The sequence below is a fragment of the Indicator indicator genome, chromosome 9 (genome assembly GCF_027791375.1).
Source record: "Indicator indicator isolate 239-I01 chromosome 9, UM_Iind_1.1, whole genome shotgun sequence".
NCBI lineage: Eukaryota > Metazoa > Chordata > Aves > Piciformes > Indicatoridae > Indicator > Indicator indicator.
The window spans coordinates 11,554,425-11,579,046 of NC_072018.1; the positions used below are offsets into that span (position 1 = coordinate 11,554,425).

General features: G+C 41.1%; 1 protein-coding gene across 4 annotated transcripts in view; it reads right to left on the bottom strand.

The window, feature by feature from the left end:
- SPTBN1 (spectrin beta, non-erythrocytic 1) overlaps positions 1–24,622 on the bottom strand; it is a 128,972-nt gene that overhangs the window by 73,508 nt on the left and 30,842 nt on the right. For 3 of the 4 annotated variants that reach the window (XM_054383418.1, XM_054383419.1, XM_054383420.1), the window contains exon 2: positions 15,520–15,716. In XM_054383418.1, the coding sequence (XP_054239393.1) occupies positions 15,520–15,667 (148 nt within the window). In that variant the 5' untranslated portion in view covers positions 15,668–15,716. Of the gene's footprint in view, positions 1–448; positions 558–15,519; positions 15,717–24,622 lie in introns of those variants that run through there. The other variant, XM_054383421.1, reaches the window with a different exon arrangement.

A 24,622-nucleotide genomic window follows, 5' to 3' on the forward strand; every position in this document is an offset into this window, starting at 1 on the left:
GTTACAGGAGATACAGAGAGGATCAGAAAAGGCTCTCCTACTGCAAATGACACCAAACAAAGTCAGGATTTTATGATTAATTTCCAGAGGTACAACTGTATTTTATTTAAAGATAAAATAAAGAGAAAGATCACTTTCTCACTCCCTCCTTACTGTTCTCAGCAACTTGGTCTTGTTTAGTCCTCATCTGTAAGGCTGAGTGGCTCTGAGGTTGGACATGAATCTTAACATTGTGTAAATCTAAGGACACCTTCAGAGAGATAAAAGCCACATGGTATCTCTAAAAAAACACAAAGCTTTTTCCCACAGCACCACTTTCGGCCTCTCTCATTAACACCTTAATGCAAGGAGAACAAGCCCAGACTAACATGCTTATGGGGATCATATCATAGCAACATCTACCAAAAAAACCCAAAAACAAACAAAAACCTGCACAGGTTTGGCTTACCTTGTAACTGCTTGAATCTTCCTTCTAACTGGTTATAGTTATACGGCACCTGAGCTGCATATCCTGGGGACAACGGCCCAGGCATACTGGTTGATTTTTGTAATTCCATTTACAGGTACCACAGGGATACGATGAACTGCAGCATAAAGGAACCACAGGTTTCTCTACCACACATCCATGTAAATCCCAGTTTCCTCAGTAGTTTGGCTTCAGTCCCCAGAGAAAATGCTCTCACTGAGCCGTAAGTAAATAACAGCTTCGGTTCAAAATCCAGCAATGTGGGTTGGCAGTGAGTTGTCTGTAATGGATTCAAACTTAAAGCACCACGAGGGTTTTCCCTGCTCCACTACATGCAACTATTGAGTGCTCCAATCTGGTTTCAAATGCTTGCCTGGCTCTGGTGAAACGAAATCAGATAAAAAAGGCAGCCTGCGATTCAGCCCAAAGTAAAAGCACGGAGCCACGCGCTGCCGTCCTTGCCAGCGCCTCCAGGAGCGACGCACACCTCAGACCTTTCTGCTGGTTTGTAATATAATCAGCAGCCGCCTGGGCGCGGGCTGATGTCACTCGATTACCATACAGCACCGTGGAGGAAACGCAGGCTGTACCAAAGGCGAAGGGGCGGCGGAGCAGGGAAAGAGGAGGGCAGCTCATCCAAGGCTGCAGAGCTCTTCCGCTGGGTGCAGCCCACATTGCACTGAGCCCCAGGGGACAAGGTGGCAGCAGGGTCCCCAGCCCTCTGCTCCCAGTGTGCCGCCGTGGCCGCATCAGACAGTGGTATCTTCCTGAGCAAAGCTGGTGGAATTACAATCTTTTGTTAAGAGCCTCATGTAACGGAAAAGTCTCAGATTACTATCAGATGAAAAGGAGGGCACTTTTCTTTATTTATCTGCAAGGCTGTTCACTTGAAAAAGTAACACACACACACACAGAAGCTCTCATTCAGTATTTAGCAACGGACGCAGAAAGATGTACGCTCCAGCACACTGAGAACAAACGAAGGCTTTGTGAAAAGGTTCGTTAAACAGCCAATTCCTGTCACTTCAGTTTAGGTTACTTGTCAATATTGAGGATTTTGACATCTCCTGTGTAACGTGGGTCCTTGCCCATTTATCAGTACACTGGGTATTACCGGAAGATAAATGGTTGTCTGGGCTATGCACTGGAAGGCTGTAACATAAATAAGGATGCCTTGCCACTGATTGGCACCTTAATACCCTGCTGTAAGACAAACATGCCTAGCAGCAGCAGGGCTTGGGACTAGAAGTCAGTTTCTGCAGATGGTATTAGGCAGAATATGTCAGTTTTCCCTTAGGGATAGGAACTTCTAGCCCTCAGTAATCAGTGAAATTAAAAGGTCAATTCCATATGCATATTCTCAGTATGTAATAATTGCTTAATTTTTAACGCTGCAGATAACTCACACAAATGCTTTCTCTTTTTGTTTTCTTCTTTTGAACTTTCAAATTCCTTTCCAGTGGAATCCATGTTCTCTTCTCCTCCCACTCTGTCCCCTCATTAAACATTTCAAAATGTTGCCTTTGTTTTGTTACTGATGTTTCACAAGTCTTTAGTCATATAGTAATTTCTGTGAGGGCAATTTCTGTGGGAGAAGCTCAGTCCCCCTCCCACTGACTTGCTGCAGCCCTAGCTCCCGCAGGCATAAGGTGGAAATTCAACTAGCCACTACCAACAAACCAGATGGCAAATGTGCAAGAAGTCCAACCACAAATGCTGCTAATTTAGGAAGAAGTAATGGAAGTCAACACCTCTCATCTGAAGGTGGGGCTTCCAAAAACATGTGGACTGTTCAAAATGCCTGGCACATTGCTCCCAAAGTCATAAATGAAGCCATACATGTTTTAAGTGTAACTACACTGTTTTACTTAAAACAACAACGTAATCCTAGTCCGGAGTTTCTTACTATATTAACACAGGAGGGCTTTTACCATTGTAGTTCAGTGAACCCTTTTCTATCAATATAGCTATATTTACACAAGATTTTTAGTACTATAGCAGATGTCAAGTAGAGCCTAAAACATTTGTGAAAGTTGGCCTTTAATCCTTTCAACACTTGGCCACTAAAGACTATTAGGCTGCCCAAGACAGTTTACAGTGCCAGGTTAAAAAGTGATTGTCCACTGGGGCAGTTAAAATGCAGCTGTACAGGAGGCCAAGGTACTGGAGGCTTGTACCCTAAAAGCATGTTTCTGAGGTGCAAAGAGGATCCAAGGAAGCACCTGCACTTATCACAGTGGCAGGCAGGATTCTGCTTTCACTGATGTGGCACAGCAAGTCCCCATTCCTGCTAAACCTTCCCCTGATTGTCTTCGTACAGCCAGATGTCCCTCCAGAACACAGCAGGTACCTAAATGTAATAGTCATGACCATGAGATTTCAAGGCTGGGGTGGAAGAAAAGAAGGGCAATGCTAAAATATAAAAGGCTCCCAAGTTTACAGGACAGAGCCTGCTACACTGAGCCATTAATCTACAAATGTGAACTCCCTCAGTGCTTGAGGAGCACATTTCACCCAGCACACAAGTACAGGCTTATTTCCGTCACCAGCTTTTTTTCATGCAGATTTGTACCAACATTTGCCTGCACTGCCTGACCTATGTTATAATTAAATGAAGCCCTTCCCCTGGAGAGCAGGCAGGCAGCCAGGCCCTACCTGCAGGCATATCAGCTCACAACTGTCCCACCTTCAGCAAACAGGTGTTGCTATGCAAGCTCAGAAGGCAAAACTAAAGTCCAAGTGACTGGCAGGAGAGCTGGAGCATTTTTAATATCATGAAAGCCATAAATCAGAAGCCAGGAACTTTTTCCCAGCTGAAAGTTTTCCCAACACCTTTGGCAGGCAACACATTAATGTACCTGGCCTTCATTTAAAAAACTAAAAAGCAAAGTATTACAAAAGCAAAACATTAAAAATAATCATTTGGCTTTGATCTATATAAAAATATAGACTGGCTTTCCCCAGTTCATCATAAAACATTAATTTTACAAGAATTTACACTTCAGATTGTTCCCTGTGGGAAAACTGAATCTGCTAAGATTAAAATTCCCAAGAAATACTGAACAAAAGCTGGGGTTTTACGGCTTTTTTGGCCCTCTCCCCTCTTTATCTCCCTATTTCTGGCCTACCCAGCAGCACTAAACATCACCTTAAAAATAGAAGGAATTGCAGTAGGTACGGAGTAGAGCAGCCTACACAGTGAGTAGGGGGAAAGCTAAAGGAAAAAGTAAGAATTTGTGTTCAAACTGAGTTTACTTTGTTCAGGGTTTGAAAAACAAGAGGCAAAAAAACCCTATACGTAGTGAAGAACTCACTGTGAAATTCTGACCTCATTTCAGCTACTATCCAGGTTGGCATTTGGGCTAACAACAGGTCCCCAAGCAATAGATGTGACAGACTTTGTTAATGAAGGTATCAGCTCCTGGGGCTGGCCCTGATGGCCAGGTGCTGCTGACTCATCTTCCAAGGCATTACTGCAGCTTTGCTGGGCTCTGGCATACATTTTGAAAGCTTCGTTTCACAGGTTGGCAGAAATTCAGCAGAAAATGCAAAGCAAAATGGGGATCTGTGAAACACTACACCACATGTAGCAAGGCCCCAATTTTATTTGAATCCCATCAATCCTAACACATTCACTTGCTGTTGACTCCAAATTAGTAAACCTGAGACCTGTTTACTGCTGCTGTGTAGCAAATGCACAGAATCCATCACAAGGCTCTCACATGTAAAGCCCTCTTTTATACCTGGTCTCTACTAATTTTCTCTGTTTCTCTTCAACAGACTCTTGGCAGTACAAAACATATTATAGAGGAGAATTAATGTTTTAAAGGTCATAGATAACTTTTACAATCATAGAATCATTTTGGTTAGAAAAAAAACTTTAAAAATCAACCATTATCTAACTGTACCAAGTCTGGTGCTAAACCATGTCCCTCAGCAGCACATTTCTTGTCTTAAATACCTCCAGGGATGATAATTTAACCACCTCCCTGGGGAGGCCGTTCCAGTGTTTGATAACTCTTTCAGTGAAGAATTTTCTTCCAACATCCAACCTAAACCTCCCCTAGCACAACGTGAGGCCATTTCTTCTCATCCCATCACTTGTTTCTATAGAAAGGAGACTAACCCTATCATTGCTACAACCTCCTTTCAAGGAGTTGTAGAGACTGAAAAGGTCTCCACCAAGCCTCCTTTTCTCCAAGCTATACAACCCCAGTTCCCTCAGCCACTCCTCAGAAGACCTGGTCCAAATGTAACTTATCAAATCAACACAGCTTGTAATTCATCATTGATTACAGCAATGGAGAAAAATAAGGCCCAAATAATATATTAAATTAGTACATTTAATATATTACTATTACATTAGTAATATATTAAATTAGTACATAATGTACTAATTAGTACATTAAATTAGTACATTAGGAAGAGAGGGGATTGTTGAGCGATTTTTCTCTCCCTCTAAATTTGGATCTCACTTTTCTCCCATAGCTGTGAAAAAAAATTGTGCTTGCATTCTGTGAGTTGTACCTCTCCCATGGTACTTCACTGGAAAGGTAATGATGGGTTGCATTATTTGTGTACTTGTTAAGAGTCAATAAAAACGCAAATCATTAACCACTTAACCATAATGCAACTCAGTTAACATGATCAGAGCTTTGCAAAGCTTCAAGAATAACAAGAGGTTGATTACAATAATACCGTACAAGTGATATTTAGAGGCAGGAGCTTAGCTCAGAAGAGAAGAGGATCTGTCCTAGGGTCTGTCTTTGCATGGTCCTGAAAACTGCTGCTGAAGTGAAAGGGTTCCCTCCACAGAGGACAAAACTAATGTTTCTGTAGAAAAAACTAATGTTACATCTGGTGAAATTACCATCCAAATTCCTGATTATTAATGCGTCTAAGATTGAACTAAATTATTGCTTTCTCAAGCCAAAAGAAATCACTTCAGAAAAACTCAGGGAATCCTCCAAGAAAGCATGGACACAAAACCCTCTAAGAAAATCCTGGCCAAGGATCCAGTTCATGACTTGTTCAAAGAAAATAACTGGTAAGTGTGCAATGGTAATATTACCCACACAGCTTTGCTGGAATTGGAAGAGTTAAAAATTCTCCATCAAACCACACTATATTCCACCAGTGAAGTCAACTAGTATCAGCTGGCTTTACTGGGTCAGCAACAGAGATAGTACATGCAGTGGGGGGGACTCAAGTGTCCAAAAAAGAGACACCTTCAAAATACATTTGCTTAATGAGTATGTGAAAACCCAAGAAAGCTCTGCACAGAACGTTCCCTAGGTACCATAAAACAAATGTATGCTCCATACTGTTGTGCTCTGAGGGAAAGATGCGATTTTACAACTCCAGGAAAGGCGACCGTCTGTCTAATGGGAGGTAGAATGCACGCCAGAGCTATAGTAATTACAAATCTGGTTAATCATCACCCTTGCCTTTCCTCTTTACTCTTATTTGTTCTTGTATATTCTCTAGTTGGTAACTAACTAGAACAAAATTATAAGATAAAAAGGATGATTTATTAATCTAAAATGCCACAGAAATCACATAACATTTGCTTTTCTCCTTAAAGAGGGTAAAGTTCTTACACATCCCCTTGCACCACAGTTCTAATCATGTTTGCCTTCCTCAGCTTCTGCTGATACTACATATTACAACCAAAATCTCTCCCTATATAGAGAGCAAGAAAAGATGGGGTTTGCTGTGGATTGCTCTAGAATGTGATAAGAAATAACGATTTTTATCATATTTGACAATTTGCCTAATATTAATCCTGAGGAGCTAGCTATTTTCCCTCCAGTTTATATCTAAGATACTGGAACACTGAGAGAAGCAGCCCACACACTAAGCAGAAATTAGCATGCCAACTTAATTACCTCTTCTGCATGTATTAGTGGGAACCAAACCATTTATCTCACAAACCTGCCATTTCCTGCAGTACTTAGTAACTGCCTCAGAAGAAGGTGAAACAAATACAATCAAAACAAGAGAGCTTTTAGTAAGTAACATTTCCATTTTAGAAAGTATTTCAATTTTTGTCTTCAAAGGGGATTTTAGGTCATTGACAACTTACAAAGTATTGGTCCTCCAACTTCCTTCCAGATATATTCTGTGTGATCATGTGGCCCTGGGAGCACCCATGCAATCAAAAGGCAATTGAAAGGGGCAGATGAAAAGCAAAAGCCAAAGATTTTTATTATAGAAGGGTCTGTTCATGTTTTCCTTCTGCCATGTCCAGGCTGACCTTCCAGCACCTCCACACTGAGTCCCAGGCAGAAGCCAGCTCTGGCCTCCAGATGCAGCTGTAGGATGTGATGTCTGAGACCAAGGCAGCACGAAACCTTTTGGAATCTTGTCACAAATCAGGACATAATATCAACTTATTTCTGAAACTGGGTCAGTTCTACCTGGTTTCAGAGTTTTGGTTTACACAAGTTCCAGATTAACAGGAAAGTTGACATCATTTTTGTAACAGTGTGTCCTTGCTAACTGCCAATAGTGGAACACTTGCCAGGACAGCACACAGATAACAGCTACAGGAGGCACCGAAATAATAATTTGTGTTGGGTTGTATTCAAGTCTAAGTGGATACTTCTGAAATGTACTGCTGCCCACACTCTATGAACTCATCAAAGCAGAGACATCATCCTTGAAAAACTGTATGTACATTTATGGTGTTTGTTTGTGGCCCATGAAATGCACTTGGTTTGCTTTCTGACTTAGATGAAAAACCCTTAAAAATCTCTTAAAACCAAGCACAATGCACAGGTGACATTTTGGCATGAAAACACTTCCTGATTTTAATTCAGAAAATTCTTTTTTATGGGTTTTAATGTGCTTTTTTGAGAAACTGGAATTATTTTCATTGCCTCTCCCTCCTTTCCTCCCCTATCTCAATTGCATCTATGTTTGTATGTAGGAGAGAGATTCCCAGCCTCCTTTTTCTGTTCTTCCTTTTGCAGGATTTTATCTTTTTTCAGTTTGACCATGAGCACAGAAGATGCAGTGTTGCTACACCATAATCACTCAGGTATGAAAATTCAATCTTCTGCTACTCCTGAACAAAATGGAAATTGGTTGAAAACAGGTGGAACATGCTGATCCTTTACAAATCTCCATAAGCTAGAGCATTTATTTCTACTATTTCTCTTGCTTCACAGAGCTAGAACAGAAAGCATATATACTAGCAAATACAACCCAGCTGTGTCCAGTCACATTCATGTGTGGCCACTTTAAGGGAGAGGAAAAGAACGTACCCCTTCACTATGCCAGTTCCAAAACTGAGGGAGCTAAATTAGAAGCTTCTGAGGTTAATTGGGGTCCCTGCAGAATTTTATCTCTCTTACACCCAAGCAACAAAGTTCCAGAAAAAGCTGAAGCAGTAAAGGCTTGTGCTGAGCCTACTGTTCAATCAAAATGGAAGAGAAGGAAAATGTCACGGGGAAAAAAAAAATGTTGGAAGGGTTGGGGTAGGTTTTTTTTGTTTAAATACACTAGCTGAAAGTTCATGTTATTCTCTAAAACTTTTAGGAAGAATGCCAGACACTAAAAACTGGAACTTGGAAGTGGGTTTTCATTATCTTCTCTACTTGTCTGGTCCTCATTCCTCTTCCTGTTCTTTTTGCCTTTTCCCCATCAAGGCAATTGGTCTCAAAGCAAGATAGGTTTCTATCTCCCCAGGGTATTAACTCAAGATAAGAATCAAAGCTCTGATCCAAGGGAATGATTTCATCACTTATCTTTCACCATTAGAACAACTCCAATTTAACAGAAATTAAGACACATTCTTTAATCCTGCATTGAATTCTACTTTTCAGAATGCTCTGCTAGACATCATTTATACTTCAGGGAGTGCTTTCATGCAGTATCCAAGCAACAAATAGAAGGAAAAATGCAAAGCACACTGCATATTTGATAAAATAAAATAAAATAACTACAGAAACATCACTAGCTAGATGCTGAATACATGAGATGAGAATATTCTCTTCTGTGTACACATTTTGTATGCAAAGACTTCTTTTAAAGTACAGACTCATAACTTGGTTTTACAATGCATCCACAGCCAAGCTCATTCCTGGTACAAGCCCTAACTTAAAAAATAGTAATAAAATACTGCCATGAAATCCTTCCCATTAAGATGACTCAGCAAAGTATATAAAAATCAGTCTGATTACTTCAGTGAAGGTTCCCATGGCTTTTCTGCATTAAATGTCCCTAAAACATTGATCCCAACAGCAGAGAACAGTCTCCAGGTTTCCCATGACACGCCACTATGGGTCATATTCCCAGCTGGTAGAAGTCAGCATGGTGTCACAGAATGCAAGAGAGAACGCCAAGATATACCATCTGACAATCTGGCTGGTAGGTCTCCTCCTAAACCATCAACTTCAGCATGATTTTACCCCAGTTCTACTACTGTGCCTGGCTCAGCTCTCACTAACTACACAGAAGGCATTTCACAGAGAGTATTTCACAGAGAGTATTTTTCCCTTCCTTGAGCAGCAGGTGCAGCCAGAGTGTTTTACTCCACAAATCCTGCCCTGTCTCTTCCTGCTTCAGCTGATGCAGAAGGCTGCAATCACTCATCCCAGTGTTGTGGGCAGCCAAAGCACATCCCCTGGTGTGTTTACGCTTTCCTGATGCCATGGTGATGACTGGATGATGCAAACCCGAACAGACAGGAGTGCCTGAGAGTTAAGGCACAGTTCTCATCTAAAACCAGTGCAAGGAAAGAAGCACACTGTGAAAGTTAGCGCATCACCATTGTGTCTAATACCCAGGTGTGGTCAAGTATATTTACCTGCTTGCAGGATTACCTTCACAGGTATTTCTTTGGTAACATCCTACATGCAGATATGTGTATGCACACATGCACAATGAGTCAGCATATATACATGGGTTTTCCAACTTCTTCCTTTAGGTATAGATGGCTTTCTAATCACTTCTTAGCTACAGTACAGAATTATCTCACACCTTATCTTGCTACATTACTGAATTGCTGCACAAGCACAGAGTCAGCCCTTTGTGAATTAGGACTGGAGTTCTTCACCAGAAACCTTGAGAAGCACACATAATACCTGTATTCCAGTCCTGGAGCTTAATGGACAGGAATTCAAAGATCTAGAGTTGGATCAGTACAGGTTCATTTGCTAACAAAATGCTGGGCTTTCTCATCTACATGTCCAACTCAATATTGCCTAGCCTTCAAAGAATTTAACTAGAGACATAAAATGATTGCAGCCATCAGACTTTCTAGAGCGGGGCTGCCAGTAACTTCTCTTATCCTGTTCGATCCCCAAAGAAGCAAAATGCCTATTGTTCCAGTCCCATGTATCCTGACTGAGCAGCATGTGCCAGATTACAGTTATTCACCAGGATGCAATCACTTTCATGCAGCACTGTTACCAAATAATCACAAATACTGTCCCTGAAGCAGACAAGTATGTGTGATTCTGAAAAACTCCTAAGTTACACTGAGTGGTATTGTTTCTCAGAAGCTCAGTTCAATGCTCAGGAAGCTGCATTGGACCACGGATCTGGTATAAGATTACAAATAATCTGATTTACATCTCCATGTAGTTTGCACACTACTTGTTTGATTCTAAAGAGAGCAAACACAAAAATATGGATAAATGAAAACAAAAGATATCTTACTACAGCAATGAGATACAAATGTCCTCTGTACCAAATTAAATTTCTGACAGGATGTCACTGAAAACAAATTGTTCGCATTTAAAGTTATTTTACATGTCATAGACATACAGTGACACTTCCGTTTGGGTCACTCTACTGATGATCTTTAAAAACCCTAGAAACAAAGTATCATTTATTGTCTAGTTTTTCCTCTTTGCTTTATGTGCAGTTCTCCACCAGTAACTTTAAAAGCAAACACATAAACCAGCAGTGACAGATGGGCTAAGCTTTTTCTTGTTTTCCAGTAAGAGCACAGTGTTTATCAGCAGTCACAGTCAGCACAGTCAGCAGGTGACACAGGTAAGTACAGCAGCTTCTCCCCTGCCATGGTCTTTCCCTTGACGGCTGCATGACACAGAACACACAAAGTAACAGATTCTGGTAATGTACTGCAAGCCTAGAAACTACAGCTGAGACACTGCTTTAGCAGTAAAATCCAAAGGGAAAGCATCAGGTGATGTCGATGTTTGGAAAAACTTTTGTTGAAATAATTCCACCAGGTCATATATGAGCAAAATATTTTTTTTTAACTAAGCCCATTCATGCTCATCTGAGCAAGTCTGCAAAGGCCTCTTGCTGATGAAAAAAATCCATGAACTAATAACCAGCACTGCCAGACCAGTGCTGAGAAGATGCATCTGCAGTTTCACTGCTCTAAGGTTTTTTTTCTGTTTAGTGTCATGTGAATCCTTCACATGCCCTTCAAACCAGATTTACAAGCATCAATGTACTGTTGAGTTATTTTTCCTTAACCACTTGCTGTTACTAAAATTAGGGCACTGATGCTCCAAGTCCCAGCTAGCTCAGGTAAGGGATATTCATGAAATGCATTGCCAGACATCTTTCTGAGCATGTTCTTTCAAAGTCAAAGATTTACTTTGGGATTTTTGTTTGTTTTGGCTTTGTTATTTGTTTGTTTTTTACCTGAGACCTGAAACTTCATTCTTACTGTGCAGATTTTTCACTCAGAGTGAAACAGTAGAAACTTGCTACTTGTGAGAGATATGCTAGGCAGCAGGGACAAGCACATGCATATATCTGAAGAGAACTACAAGTGGGATCTTTCCTCTGGCTTGTTTTGTTTTTCCTGAGTTTTAAACTGGAGCTGCGGGGCAATGGCTTAAACATCAGGGCCAAAAGCAGAAACTAGCCCCATGTACAGTATCCAACACTTTCCCATTTTAAGTTTTCTCTCTTTTTTTTTTTCTAATCCTTAAGAAATGGGTATTCCACTGTATTAAAAACTTTTCAATAGTATAACTTCAAGAACAATTTGAAGGATTTTTCCATGTTGCTCCTGGGAAAATTTAAGTTACTGGTGTGAATTACAAGCCTAGTTTCTCTTTGTGCAATAGGGGCAAATAAGGAAAGCAGCACAACAAATGCAATCTCCTTACCTATGTTCCCCTGTAAGGCTCATGAACATTGTGACACACAGCACTAGCAAGTATTTTGACCTGTGCACAGTCATTTGGGTGGAGCTGGAAAAGGAATGCGCAGCTTCATCTGTCCTGAGCTAAGAAGACATGCCTCTGTTATTTCACAAACTTTGAAACTCTTTTTGATTCATACACCAGTCAGCTGAGTCACAGACCTTCTGGTCACTTGGGTGAACCCTGTAAGCCCAGAGGACAAAAGATACTGATGTCTGAAAAAACTTGTGTTGAAATAATTCCATTAGCTCATATATGAGCAAAATACAAATACAAATTAATGTACAAATTTGTACAAAAATACAAATGACCATAAAAGCGAGAAAACTTAGACAAGTGTTTTTTAATATTGAATTAACTAACTGAAGAAGTGGAAAGTTTTGGAAGTGACCATTCTCACACTACTTGAAAACAGCATCTGAGACATTAAGCATGGTACATCTGAATGTTACACTCCCAGACGGAGTGTGAAAAATTCTGCTGAACAACTGAATTGTTTCTTAAGGCTTGAAAGCTGGATGCACCAAGGAGCTGCACAGAAAATCTTGTTAGCTAATGGTCCTTGATAGACAAAATCCAAAACTTGACGATTTGTGATTGAAGAATTTTGCACAAACACGGTATCTTTCTGGCTTCTACAGAGCAGGGAGAATTACCTGATCTTCCAGCAAGACCTTCTGAAGAACCACAGAGAACAAGGACAGGTGAAAGACGATTTCCTACAGCGAGGTATCTTACTTTACAAAGGAGAGATACAGTTACTTACTCCTTGTATCAGTTGCAGAGTGAGATAGTTCAACATGAACTGCAACAAATCTGGTTCCATATCCCTTCAAATCTTGATTCTGATTGAAAGCTGAATTCCCAAGTGATTTATTTGTATTCATCTGAAACAATCCTTCCCATTTTTGTTTGCATTGTGTGCCGAACACTTTAATAATACCAATTTATCTGCTGCTGTGCTGACAGTAGTGCTTTTCTGCTATTCTTAGATCATACCTGCTTTAATTGAGCTTTTCTCCAATATACTCTTAAGTCCACAGATTGTTCTGACCACCATTTCCTGCTTTGCTCTTTAAATATTTCAGCATTCTGATGGAATGCAGGCCCATTATGATGCTTTCTGAAAGACAGTATCAGACTCTGGCCACAGAACTTCTTGCCTACTCACTCTACCTTTCTTTACCTTAAATGAAGCAAATTTCATTTAAATTACAGTAAACTAGAATCAACATAAGATGGAAGTATCACAGGAGAGGTACTTTAGGATTTATTTAATGTAGACAGAAGATGCTTGCACCAACAGAAAGATTCACAGTGAGTATAAAGTCATTAGGCAGTGTAAAATGCCTAGGGTTGTTCCATATTTGAATACAAGAACTCGCATCTTACAGAGAGGGAATAAAGAACTAGTGTCTAATCTGTTTTGAAACCCTTCATACTAGCACCAGGAGGTAATGATACTGTTGTCAGAGGATGGCCAGTCTTGGAGATGTGGGAATATGCTCATACCTGCCAAGAGCCAGCACCTATCTGAGTAAATCTGAGCCCTGCAGGTGATGCACAACTACTTCTGTCTGAGAACATGATAAAATTCACCCATAAGAAAGTGATGGTGCAATAAACAGTCAAATATATGGGGTTTAGAACACAGAAGAGCCTCCTGACATCATTTACTGTGGCTTTGGGTGCACTATCAGCCACAGGCTTTCACACAGCAATTATCATTTCTGATCCTGTGATGAGCAGCTGAATTAGAGCACACCTTTCCAGAAACAGCCTGTCTCAATTTAAAAAGCATGATGACAGATTATCACTATCCCAGCTTCAGGCTGCAGCTGTTAAAAACCTAGAAATGCTGTTCTGGGGAGATGCAAGGGAAGATTACCCACCAGGCAACATAGCCAAAAATATATGTTGAAAGGTGCCAGCAGTCCCACGGCTCAGCCTTTAACTGTAAGCTTTGATTCACAATACAAACCTCTCATGGTTCCTCTCTCCCTGCATCACAATTAGGCTTTCAAGCAGTGCTGTAGCAGTGCAGTAGGATAAGCCACATTTTTGCAGCATGCAGCATTCTCAACACTAGCAGCAGACAATTACATATATGAAATCTATCAAATTAAAAAAAAATGTATGAGTAATCCTTATTAAGAAAAAACCCCACATAATACTCTGGGAAAAAAGCTTAAACATGCCTCTGAATTGAACCTCTAGCAAAATTATTTGCTTTGACTTTCGTATTTGTTTTAGACTATCTAAATAATTCAAGTACTTTCCTTACATTACTTCTCCTTGAAATAAGAGTTTCATGTTTATTATTCATTACTCAGGTGGGGAGCTCTGCTTGCCATAAAAGTAAGTGGAACAACCAGCTGCATTTAAGGCTAGATCTGGTACCCAAATGTGGCTAATGAGCTTTGTCCTAAAAGCACTTCCCACCCAAGGAGCATAATATAACTACAACCACTAATGTGGCAGAGTAAAATACTGTTCCTTCCTCAAGCAAGATCAAACTATGAAAAACCCCAAGTCAAGGGTATTCTACCACCAATCTACCATCACAGGCATCAGTCTGTTTCTGATCCCTCTGAGCACAGCCCTGTTGCAGGTCGAGCATTTAACCTGTACCTTCAAATGTACGCTGTGATGAGAGCTGCTGTAGTTAAGAGTCTTCTAACAACAATGAAATTTAGGCATGTGCTTCCTGCAAGCAGCTCCATTAAGTCAATACGATTGCTATCCACAGTTAGAGTTATATGATCTGCTCCCTGCCCACCTGTGTGAACTACTTTATTTCCCTCTTGCTCAGCTCCAAACTTGATCCTGCCCCACACCTGACGTGATTAGATTCTGCATCTAATGCTCACCCAGAGCCAGCATAAAGAGGAGAAAGGTCATGCTGCAGTCCAGAGTCAGTCTCATTGGAATCACAAATGAAACAGATGATACCTTTGTATCACTACGGTTAATAGAATTGCTTCCATGTGTTACAAAGTGTTGGCTTTAAATATGTTCTAGTAACTAAAACTTCACTAGCAAAAAGCTCAGCATATTTTGAGCCATTTTCATGCTTACAGTATGTCCCACGCTACTGAGACATTTTGTTCAGAGGTCAGGAATGTGGGCATACTACCATAAGAGTCAGGAAATCATTTACAGAACACATAAAAATTGCTTTGTGGGGCAATGCCTCAGAGTTGAGAGGACATGACATAATCTCCTTTCTGCATAAACTAATGTTGTTAATGCACAGCCTTTAATACACAATGATCAAATATTTTAAAGAAGACCAAATCAAATTTCATTTCTCTGCTGATGAGAGTGTAACTCAGCGGAAGACAGCACATGCTTCAGAAGCTCTGCTTCCTCAGAAAAATGTGTAGTTTCCAGGATTATTTACTAAATGATAATTATCTCCATCTACCACATTCCTCCATTTCAGGACAGGTAAGATGTTTTGAAAATTTCCAAATGCAGATACTTTGAAGCAGAATTTTGTTATCCTTCTCATTTTTAATTTTTTTTTCAAATCTTGAAAGCAACATCACTGTCAATCATAGAAACCAAACCAAAATAATTTGAATACGTAGCCAAAATAGTTAGTATCTGATGAGATGAATGAGCCAAGAGACTCAGTACAACCTCTGCTGTCCTGTGCTTACACTGAAGAAGTCTTCATAGTAAACCTGAACAGGTGCAAAAGCCATGTATGAGCATATTCTGCAAAACAACATTAGATCATCACATTCCACTGATGTCAATGCATCAAACAATCTCAAAAATTATTCAGTCAAGCTGCCCTTGACCTGAGGAAAATTTGGCTCTACTTTACAGACAAGGGGCAGACACTGAAGAGAGACAGTGTCCCACACTATCATATATGTAGAGTATCAGAGCTTTGCTCATGCTTACCAGCTAGGGCCTTGATGCGGGATCGTTCAAACAGTCTAGCAGAACTGTTTTCATTGTCCCAGTCATCGACATCCCAGCGGTTGTTGACATCGCTGTACTGCTGCTGAATTTCAATGTTGTCGTAATCTGTTGCTACTGTGGTCGTCATCCTGAGTCTTCTTAATCTAGTCTCACCATCAGATTCTTCTTAATAACCTCTGTAAAAGAAAAATATGGAAGAACAATTTAGACAATATACATGGATTGGAATAAATTAGTAAAACTTGAGCTCAAGACTTCTGCTTTCAAAAATCAATTGCTTTTACTCAAAGCCTGGGTACAAACTCAAGAGTAGGTTAGATACCAACTAGTCCTTCAGCAAACAACTGAATGCTTCAAGTCATCTTTAAAAATTAAGTACTTCAGCAAGATTTCAAGCCAGTAGTTTTGCTGCATCCTGACTGTCATGTTCAACTCTGCACATGAAATGGTGCAATAAGATACTTTCACAATTGTTATTTTCAAATGCAGCCTGTCAGCTTTATAAATCTGTGAAAGCTGGGTAAAGCATATGGAGCCATGGAGAACTCATCTAAGAAAAAACTGAAGTGCAAAGAAGACCTCTCAAGGCCTTTATGAAATGGTGCAGATTCTGACAGAAAAAATGCAAATGCTTAAAAAAGTCACATGAGCATTTGAACAGCATTTAACACAGGTCTGGAAAAAACATTTCTTTCTTCACTTACAAATACAGAATTGGTGACTGATCCTGGAAATGGAATTAATCCAGATAAAACCAACTAATTGATGCATTGCTTTGAACTTTCCCTAGCAACAAAATGGTAGCTCACCAATGCAAATCTTTACACTACATGAGGCTCTCCGCTTTCAGGCAGTTGGACAGTTAGCATATTCATACTGTTTTCTAATTGGAATTTACATGTATTTACCAGCACTAAATATAAAAGAGCTTAACACTTTCTTCTAGGAGAGGAGAAGGGAGGTTATAAATGGCTGCTAAACCAGAGGCTATGAACCCTGCAGGAACAGCTGCTGACTTGGGATCCAAGGTTCTCCCCATCACCAAGGGTGAATAGCAGCTGTGTTGCATCCTCCATAACTCTCCAAAGTCAGTGCTCGGAGAGACCCTAAGGGCTGACCCTGAGGAGCAAACACACAATTTACCTTTAGAAATTCATAATAGTTAAAAAAATGCAGCTAAGTATTTGGGAAAGGGGGCATGGATAGATTTTAATAGAAACGGTTGTATTACAGGAAGACTTTAGAGATTTTCCTCAGACACTCTCCTCATTATTGTGGATCCATCTGTTTATTTCCCCCTGGTGTCACTCCTGTGAGAGGAAGTACTCTTAAACAGCCTCTGTACTGTTGAAAATAGCCAAACAGAGAAGGGTTCACAGCCTGGATTCACAAACGCCACACTTTCTACCTCAGTAGAAGCTGCAGAGTTAGATCCCACCCAGCCCCGGATGAGGCCCTGCGAGGCAGTTTACACCCCCGAGGTCCCCCCAGCAGCAAGACCAGCAGCAGCAGAAGCCGCCGAGCAGGAGGAAATACCCGGGTGTTGCCTACCAAAACCGACCTCACCGGGTACCTGGCAGCGCCAAGTGGGAGTAGCCGAAGACAAGCGGCAATCAAGGCCCCGCCGGCCCCTGTCAACCCGCCCTCTTCCCGCCCGACTCGGCCGGCTGGTGCCACCTGCTGACGCGGGGGAGCAGGGCAGGACACGGCATCTCCCCACATCCCTGCGTCACCACAATCCCGCGGAAGGGTTTTACCAAGCCCACAGTCCAGAAAAACCCGATATCCCGCAGCTGACATCAACCCGGCTCACAAGGGAAAAAAGACATATTTACTGTCACTGCACATTCAGTTAAGAAGCATTAATTTTCCAGATGGTGCTAGGATAAAACACTGGGGTTGATTTTCTCCTGTTCCCTGTCATAGATGTGGAGGTTCCTTACACGTTCACTTGCAAAATAATCCCTTCATTTTGCACAGAAATGGGAAACAAGCTCAAGGCTGTTACATAAGAAGCTGTTACCGAAGTCTGTTTGTGAGCAAATCATCTTCACAAAAGGTAGGAAGAAATCACTTTAGTTATGGTAAGCTGCCTACAGACTGGAAGAATATGAGGAAAACTTGCTCTGGGAAAGGGCTTGAAAATTATAACCATTTGTTGCACACACCCAGGCTGACATTTTCCAGCAGGTCCTTCCTCAGCTGGATGGATTCTGCAGCTACCCAAAAAAAAAAAAAAGAAAAGAAAAAAAAAAAAAAAAAAAGGATGGGGCAAAGATGGGGGAAAGGATTAAATACCACTGGAAACATTTCTGCACAGCAGCTGATGCTTATCCAGTCCCAGACAAAAGCCTCCCATTGATTTCTGTACACAGGCAGAAATCAGGGTTAATTCCAATTAAATCCATGGCGTATCCATGGTATAAACAACGGGTGGAATCAGACTGTTCTACAGCATCGGTTTCAATCTTTTCAGCTTTCTGTATTCATCAGCACTCAGTGAGGAGGAGATGTGCCACTGAAAAAGCAGCAGCTCAAACTATAAAAATAAAAGCAGTGACCCTAAAACTGAGATGCAGTGACATGACATGCTAATTCAGTATAGATACTACAAGCTACCAAATTTATTTTAGATACCACAAGTTACCAGATTTATTTCTGTATCATTTGTGTTAAAGGTACACATAACTGGACCCAGAATACATTCAACTATAGCTTGGGCCTTATCTCTTCTCTTATCCTTCCTGAGCATCACACAAGCAAAATCTATCCTAGATAAAGCTAAACTGAGCATGAAATGAGCCTATTATCCTACACCTACAGGGTTACAAAACTTGCACCCTTGTTCTGATTCTGCAGAGATACTGACAAAAAAAAGCTCACTTTTTAGGGACCAACATGGCAACAGCAGAGAGGGGTAGCAGGCACACACTGCAGGGATAAAAATAAGCACCTTTCAGTAAAGCACTGCTGTGGTGACATGAGGGTAACACAGTTCATTCCTAGCTGAAACAGGCTGCCCTGCCTTCCTCCAAAGAAAGGCCCAGCTACATGACGTGCAACCACCACTGTAAACCTGGGATGAAAACCAATTTTTTCTGCAGCAGCTCTAGTCCAGTAAAACCTCCTGGTGCCTCTAGGAACAGGAGGGAAGATAAACTCCAGCAGAAAACTTCAGGCTCTGTGTCATGTATGTCTGCCTTGTCAAACAGAAACACCAGCATCATCTGCAACTGCCCAGAGTAACAGAGAGAAATGGTTCAGAATTTGTCTGGAGCTCTTAATGTAACTGAGTTCACTATTAATGACCTTGACTGTAATCTGTCATCCATAAAATCAGTCCTGTTTGAAGGCACTGTGTGTATATAACATATACATACATGTGACACATATTTACATATTTAAGGCCTGAAACATTACTTGCAGTGACTGCTCAATACCATAATTTTATTTAGTCAGACCTCCACTGCTGGATGGTTTCAACAAGTACTTTGTGAATACAGATTTGATCTATGGACTGTGTAGTCAGCGCAAAGTGGGAGACAGTTGTATTGTGCCCCATTAGCTTACTGCAGCACTCTGCACTCATGCACAAAGCATCCACTAACACCCTTGCAAGAAATCACCATAGAATATGTGGCACCAGCAGAAAGCACAGGGACAGAAGAAAGCCAATGTTCCAGCAGGAACGACCTTTGCAATTTAAACATCCTGACTTGGCTTTAGGCTGAAATACTAATCTAATAAAGGTATGATGTATTCTGTGGAGAACGACGTGTAACGTGAATTTCAGCTGTCAGCATCCTGAGCAGTCTTAATACAGAGGACTCCAAGCAAAACTGTTCTCAGAATTTGATAAACACAAGCACACAGATAACAACATATTTTCAAAATGACAGGAGAAATGCCCAGAGCCACATGAGCCTGGCCTTAAAAACCTCCAGGGATGGGGCTTCTACCACCTCCCTGGGCAACCTGTTCCAGTGTCTCACCACCCTCATGGTGAAAAACTTCTAACATCCAATCTGAATCTACCCATTTCTATTTTTTTCTCCATTCCCCCTAGTCCTATCATTACCTGACAACCTAAAAAGTCCCTCACCAGCTTTCTTGTAGGCCCCTTAAGATACTGGAAGGCCATAATAAGGTCTCCTTGAAGCCCTCTTTTCTCCAGACTGAATAGCCCCAACTCTTTCAGTCTGTCCTCATAGGAGAGGTGCTCCAGCCCTCTGATCATCCTGGTGGCCCTTCTCTGGACACATTCCAGCACATCCAGATCTTTCTTGTAATAGGGACTCCAGGTGGGGTCTCACCAGAGTGGAGCAGAGGGGCAGAATCACCTCCCTTGACCTGATGGCTATGCTTCTCTTGATGCATCCCAGGATGTGATTGGCTTTCTGGGCTGCAAGTGCACACTGGTGGCCCATGTTGAGCTTCTCATCCACCAGCACCCCCAAGTCCTTTTCTTCAAGGCTGCTCTCAAGCCAGTCACTGCCCAGCTTGAGAATGGAAATTCTTCTGAACTCCAGCACCTAGACACATTGTGTTCCCCCATCAGAATGAGATTCTAACCCTAGCTTCCCCATGAAGGAAACTGGCCTGATCACATGTCAGTAGGGACACCATCAGAGAAGCTCAGGGCTATATGCAAAATGACATACATATTCAAACACCCTCACAAGTCAAATTCTGCAAGCATTCTTAAAACACAGCTTAGAAACTCAGAGTTTTACAGAACACCCAGACTGAAAAGGTGAAGTCCTTTGTGTAAAGCTTAGAAAGATTAGAAAATTCATGTCTCAGTTCTGTTCACTCCTTAATCTGAAGTCTGAGGAGCTGTTTTCCAGCCTGTCTCCTTGCTTGGAGACCACTGCTTCATGTGATATCAACTGCAACATGGTCTTTAGAGAAAGAACCTTCCCCTGTCCTGACAGGGCAGTATGGCAAACAATCACTTACATTCTGGCTTGTTTCTTCAGCTGCTAAAGCAATTATAAAAGTATTAATATGGCAAGGCTTTAACTCCCTTGACCTCCAATATCCTCTCTCTCTTCCTTGCATGCAGGGCCTGGCTCCCAATCCCACCTTTCTTTCAACAAATAGAACCATGCTGTTTCTCCATCTTCCAACCCAAGAGGGCTCCATGTTTTCGTATCTGCTTTCCTGGTGGCTTCCTGAGTTAACACACTTTCTGGTGCTAACTCTACTGGCTGTCCATGCTCTAGGATGCAGAGGCTGAGATCTGAAAGCACCCCAAAAGGTCACAGGAATAAGGTGGACAGGCTGTGCTACCAGGGAGGCAAATGCCACAATCAGCATGTAGGGCACAAACACTTCAGGAATGCACAAACAAAACAAGACTGAAGCCTCTTTATTCCCAATATAGGCTGAAAAAGCATGTGAAGGTCAGTAAACCCATGCAGTCTGTCCTTCACAAGTGAGGTCTACTTCCCACATCTCTGTTAACTCCACCATTTTAAAGCCAGCAACCAGGGAGTTAAGAGTGGTTTACAGGCTCCCATTTTCCTTCTGAGGTCCCCAGAAAATCATGCTCTAGGCCAAGAGATTGAAACATATTGCATAAGCATTGAAACAACTTCAAAAAGCATTTGTGCTGCTCACTGTAAACAAAAAATACAGCTCACTGTGCTGGAAACCCGAGTGCTTTCAGCAGGGGTGACCATTACACTCCTGTGACCAACATGTGCAACATGCAGGACAATGATTCAAACTGGTTCAGCAACTGCAGTGCTTACAACTAAGCCCCCAGTGTTCTTAGCCAAGAGCACAGAGGAACTAGTAATGACTCAAAAAATGTTACTTAGTAAACCTTAACCAAATCTCAGCTTGAAATCCCAACAAACACCAATACCATTTTCTAGTCTGGGTCTCTCTACATGTAATGTTAGAAAATTTCACCCGGTTTCTCAACCATAATCCAGCAAATTTGTATTTCAGCATTTTTCCTGAAGACTCTAGAACAAATTAATTGATATATAGGGTCCAAATTTGACCTCTGTAATCTGAGGTAGGTCCACTCAGACAAGGATACAATCCATAATGTGTCAACATTATTCGAAGTGCCTCCTAAAAACAGAAATTATGTGGTAGGGGAAGCTTCATATTAGTTTCATCCAAGATTACAGACATAACAAGAATCGTGGGGTGAGATTCTACGTTTCTATGCTTCCCTTTGGAGCATCTCAGACTAGATACTGCCTCTAAACTATCCTCTAGAGAACTCCATGACTCTCCATCAACTATATACAAACTAGGAAAAGACTAAACCAGAAAAAAGAAACAAACAAAAAAACACCACCACCACATTTTTAGGTAGAAAGTGGCAGGATTTTAAAAAAAGGTTAATAAAGAGGAGTATAAAAATGGAACAGAACTCAATGCTACCACACATACACTTAAGGGTGGAGTAAGCACCAAATCCCTTATGGGACTGCCCTTCCTTTTCCCCTCATCACTTTAAGAATGTAGAACACATTTTGTCAAGCTGCGCTAATGGAAGGGTAGTGGGGAGGGCCCTGGTAATCAGCAATTAGAACACTTCTAGTGAGCTATATTCTTCCACCTCTACTGAAAGGGAAAGTCTACAGGGATCCAGGCTAAGGCATGATGGTGGCATGGTTGGCAGTAACTTACACACAGAGGCACATAATACAAACAAGGATTGTGTTAATGAAACTCCACGTACTGGGAGTGTTAGTCCCAGGTTTAAAGAATACAACCTCCTTATTCAGTTTTTAAGCAAAACACAGAGTACTCAACCTCCTTTTTCTCAAGTAGTTATAGTTCTCCTTCAATGATCACTGCTGGGCAATGCTCAAACAAACTGAATCAGGGCTAAAGAACATTTAGCAGTTTTGTTAAGATTAAGGTTTAGCTGAAGTACATTACATGTTAGTCCATGGCTGCTCAAGTGAGTTCCATGGATTGATATGGCTTCATTCAATCTCACAAAGCCACCTTTATATCCAATGTGGCCAAAAGAGATTTAACTCAGCATCCAAAAACTCTTGTCTTGTGAAACATCAACTGGGCATCATCTAAAATCCTTCATCCTATTTTCTGCTTCTAAGGAATCAAATTAAAAAAAAAATCACATAGATTTCCATTTATGCAGCTCTAAATCAGCATTAGTTGCTTTTAAAAATCACTTCCATCACCTTCATGTGATCTTTCCTAAGTGAGTTGAATTACTATAGTATCTGGGAGTGTCCTGCTGTGCAAATGGATTAGCTGGAAAACAACCTGGAGGACCAGCTCATCCACTCTGCTCTGCAGTTTCTCTTCTCACCTCCACTCCTGCATCTATCATTTGACAATTTCCATATCCCAGTTAACAGATATCCCATCCACTTTCAGAAAAAGCTGTGTTTCTGTGTAGGGTAACCCATCCAGAAGGTAGCTTTTACAAAGACTAGACCAAATTAAAGTATTTCTATGAGGCAAAATTCAAGTGTCAGTTCCTACATTTTATTTGAATCTGTCAAATCTGCTATTCAAACTTGGCAAATTATTCTGGTATTTGACCATCCAAAATCAAATGCAGCTGGTCTCTTTCAAACAGAAAAGTGAAAAACGAGTGGCAGAATAAGGAACTATATTCTGGACAGTGACTGGAATAGCAGCCTGAATGTTGTTAGGGCTTTACAAAACAAGTAATACATGTTTGTACACCTGCATGCACTGATCTGTGGCAACCAACAGTTGGCATGCCAACACTTTTTCTGAGGAATATGACTGTCAGCAGGCCAAGAGCCTTTCACTTTTACAACCCATATATTAATTTTACCATAAAACACTTATAGAGAACACTTTGACCATGGAACTGCCCAAACATTTTGATAAATAAAGTAACTTAAAGACCTTCCGATGGTGGTAAGTAAATATAAACAATATGTTTGGCATAAGTACTACAAAGGTGCTCATGGTTGTGGGCTGAGTGAAGTCAACAAGAGGAAATCAATTGGGGTTGAAATAAAAAAGGATCCAGGTCAGTTCAGTCCCTTCTGGCATTATGAGAACGACCTTTCTTACATAGGGTCTCACTGTCAAGATAACATTTCTTCTGATACACACTTTAGCTTTGGCATAATTCAGATGTTTCAAGGTTACAACAGAAGAGACAAGGAACTGAAAATATCACTGTTTCCATATTTAAGAATAGACACGGCATATTTGATAGACATGTCATGGAGATGAGACAGTGTCTCAAAGGAGCATTCAGATTGCAACCAACCTTGTGATATTAAAAGCACCAGCATCATTTGACCCTTTCTCAGTCCTGACCATCATAAAGGTGCACTTTCCAAACACTTCTAAAGAATCCAGCTAAAAGGTGCTCATGGATGGGTCTTTAAGCTGACGGAGAGCACCTGAGACATCTTTCCTCATGGTCTGGCAGGAAAGAACGCTGTTGTATTTCAACAGTTACCAACAGCTGGATTCCAAAGAAATTACAAAAAAAATTCCTTCCACAGCCACCGAGAATTTAAAGGACAATATTTAGTATTACCATGTTCTAGAAGCTATCTGTGGGTTAACCTTCACCAAAAGAATGTGAAAATATAGGGCAACTGTCTACAGTGGTATTTACCTTTTTCTTCTGTAGAACAAAACAAAAAGTCTTTCTTAATATTTTTCGAGTGCACATGCTGAGCAGAGCTCCAATGAAAACCAGTTACCTTCAGAAAGGAGTTTCCCATTTTCTGGTCTCTACTCTCTCATGACCCAGCTTATATGAAACAGAACACTGAGCTTTGGAAACCAGCTGTGTGTCAGTGAAGGACTGAAAACTGAGATGCTCCCACTGCATGAAGTCTGTCAGACATTTGGTTCTTCTTTGAATGAAGGCATCACTGTCTGTACTCAGAAACTACAGAAAAACCTTAAAATCTTGACCCTAGCCATGACCCCAACTTGGCAGGAAGTCCTAGACAATCTGAATGTCCTGGATGACATCACTGTTTATTTTGACAGTACTCCAGAACTAATGCCCCAGCAAACTGGCAGTCTCAGGTGGTACCCAGCCCATTGCAGACACTGACAGGCACCATGGAAACAGCAG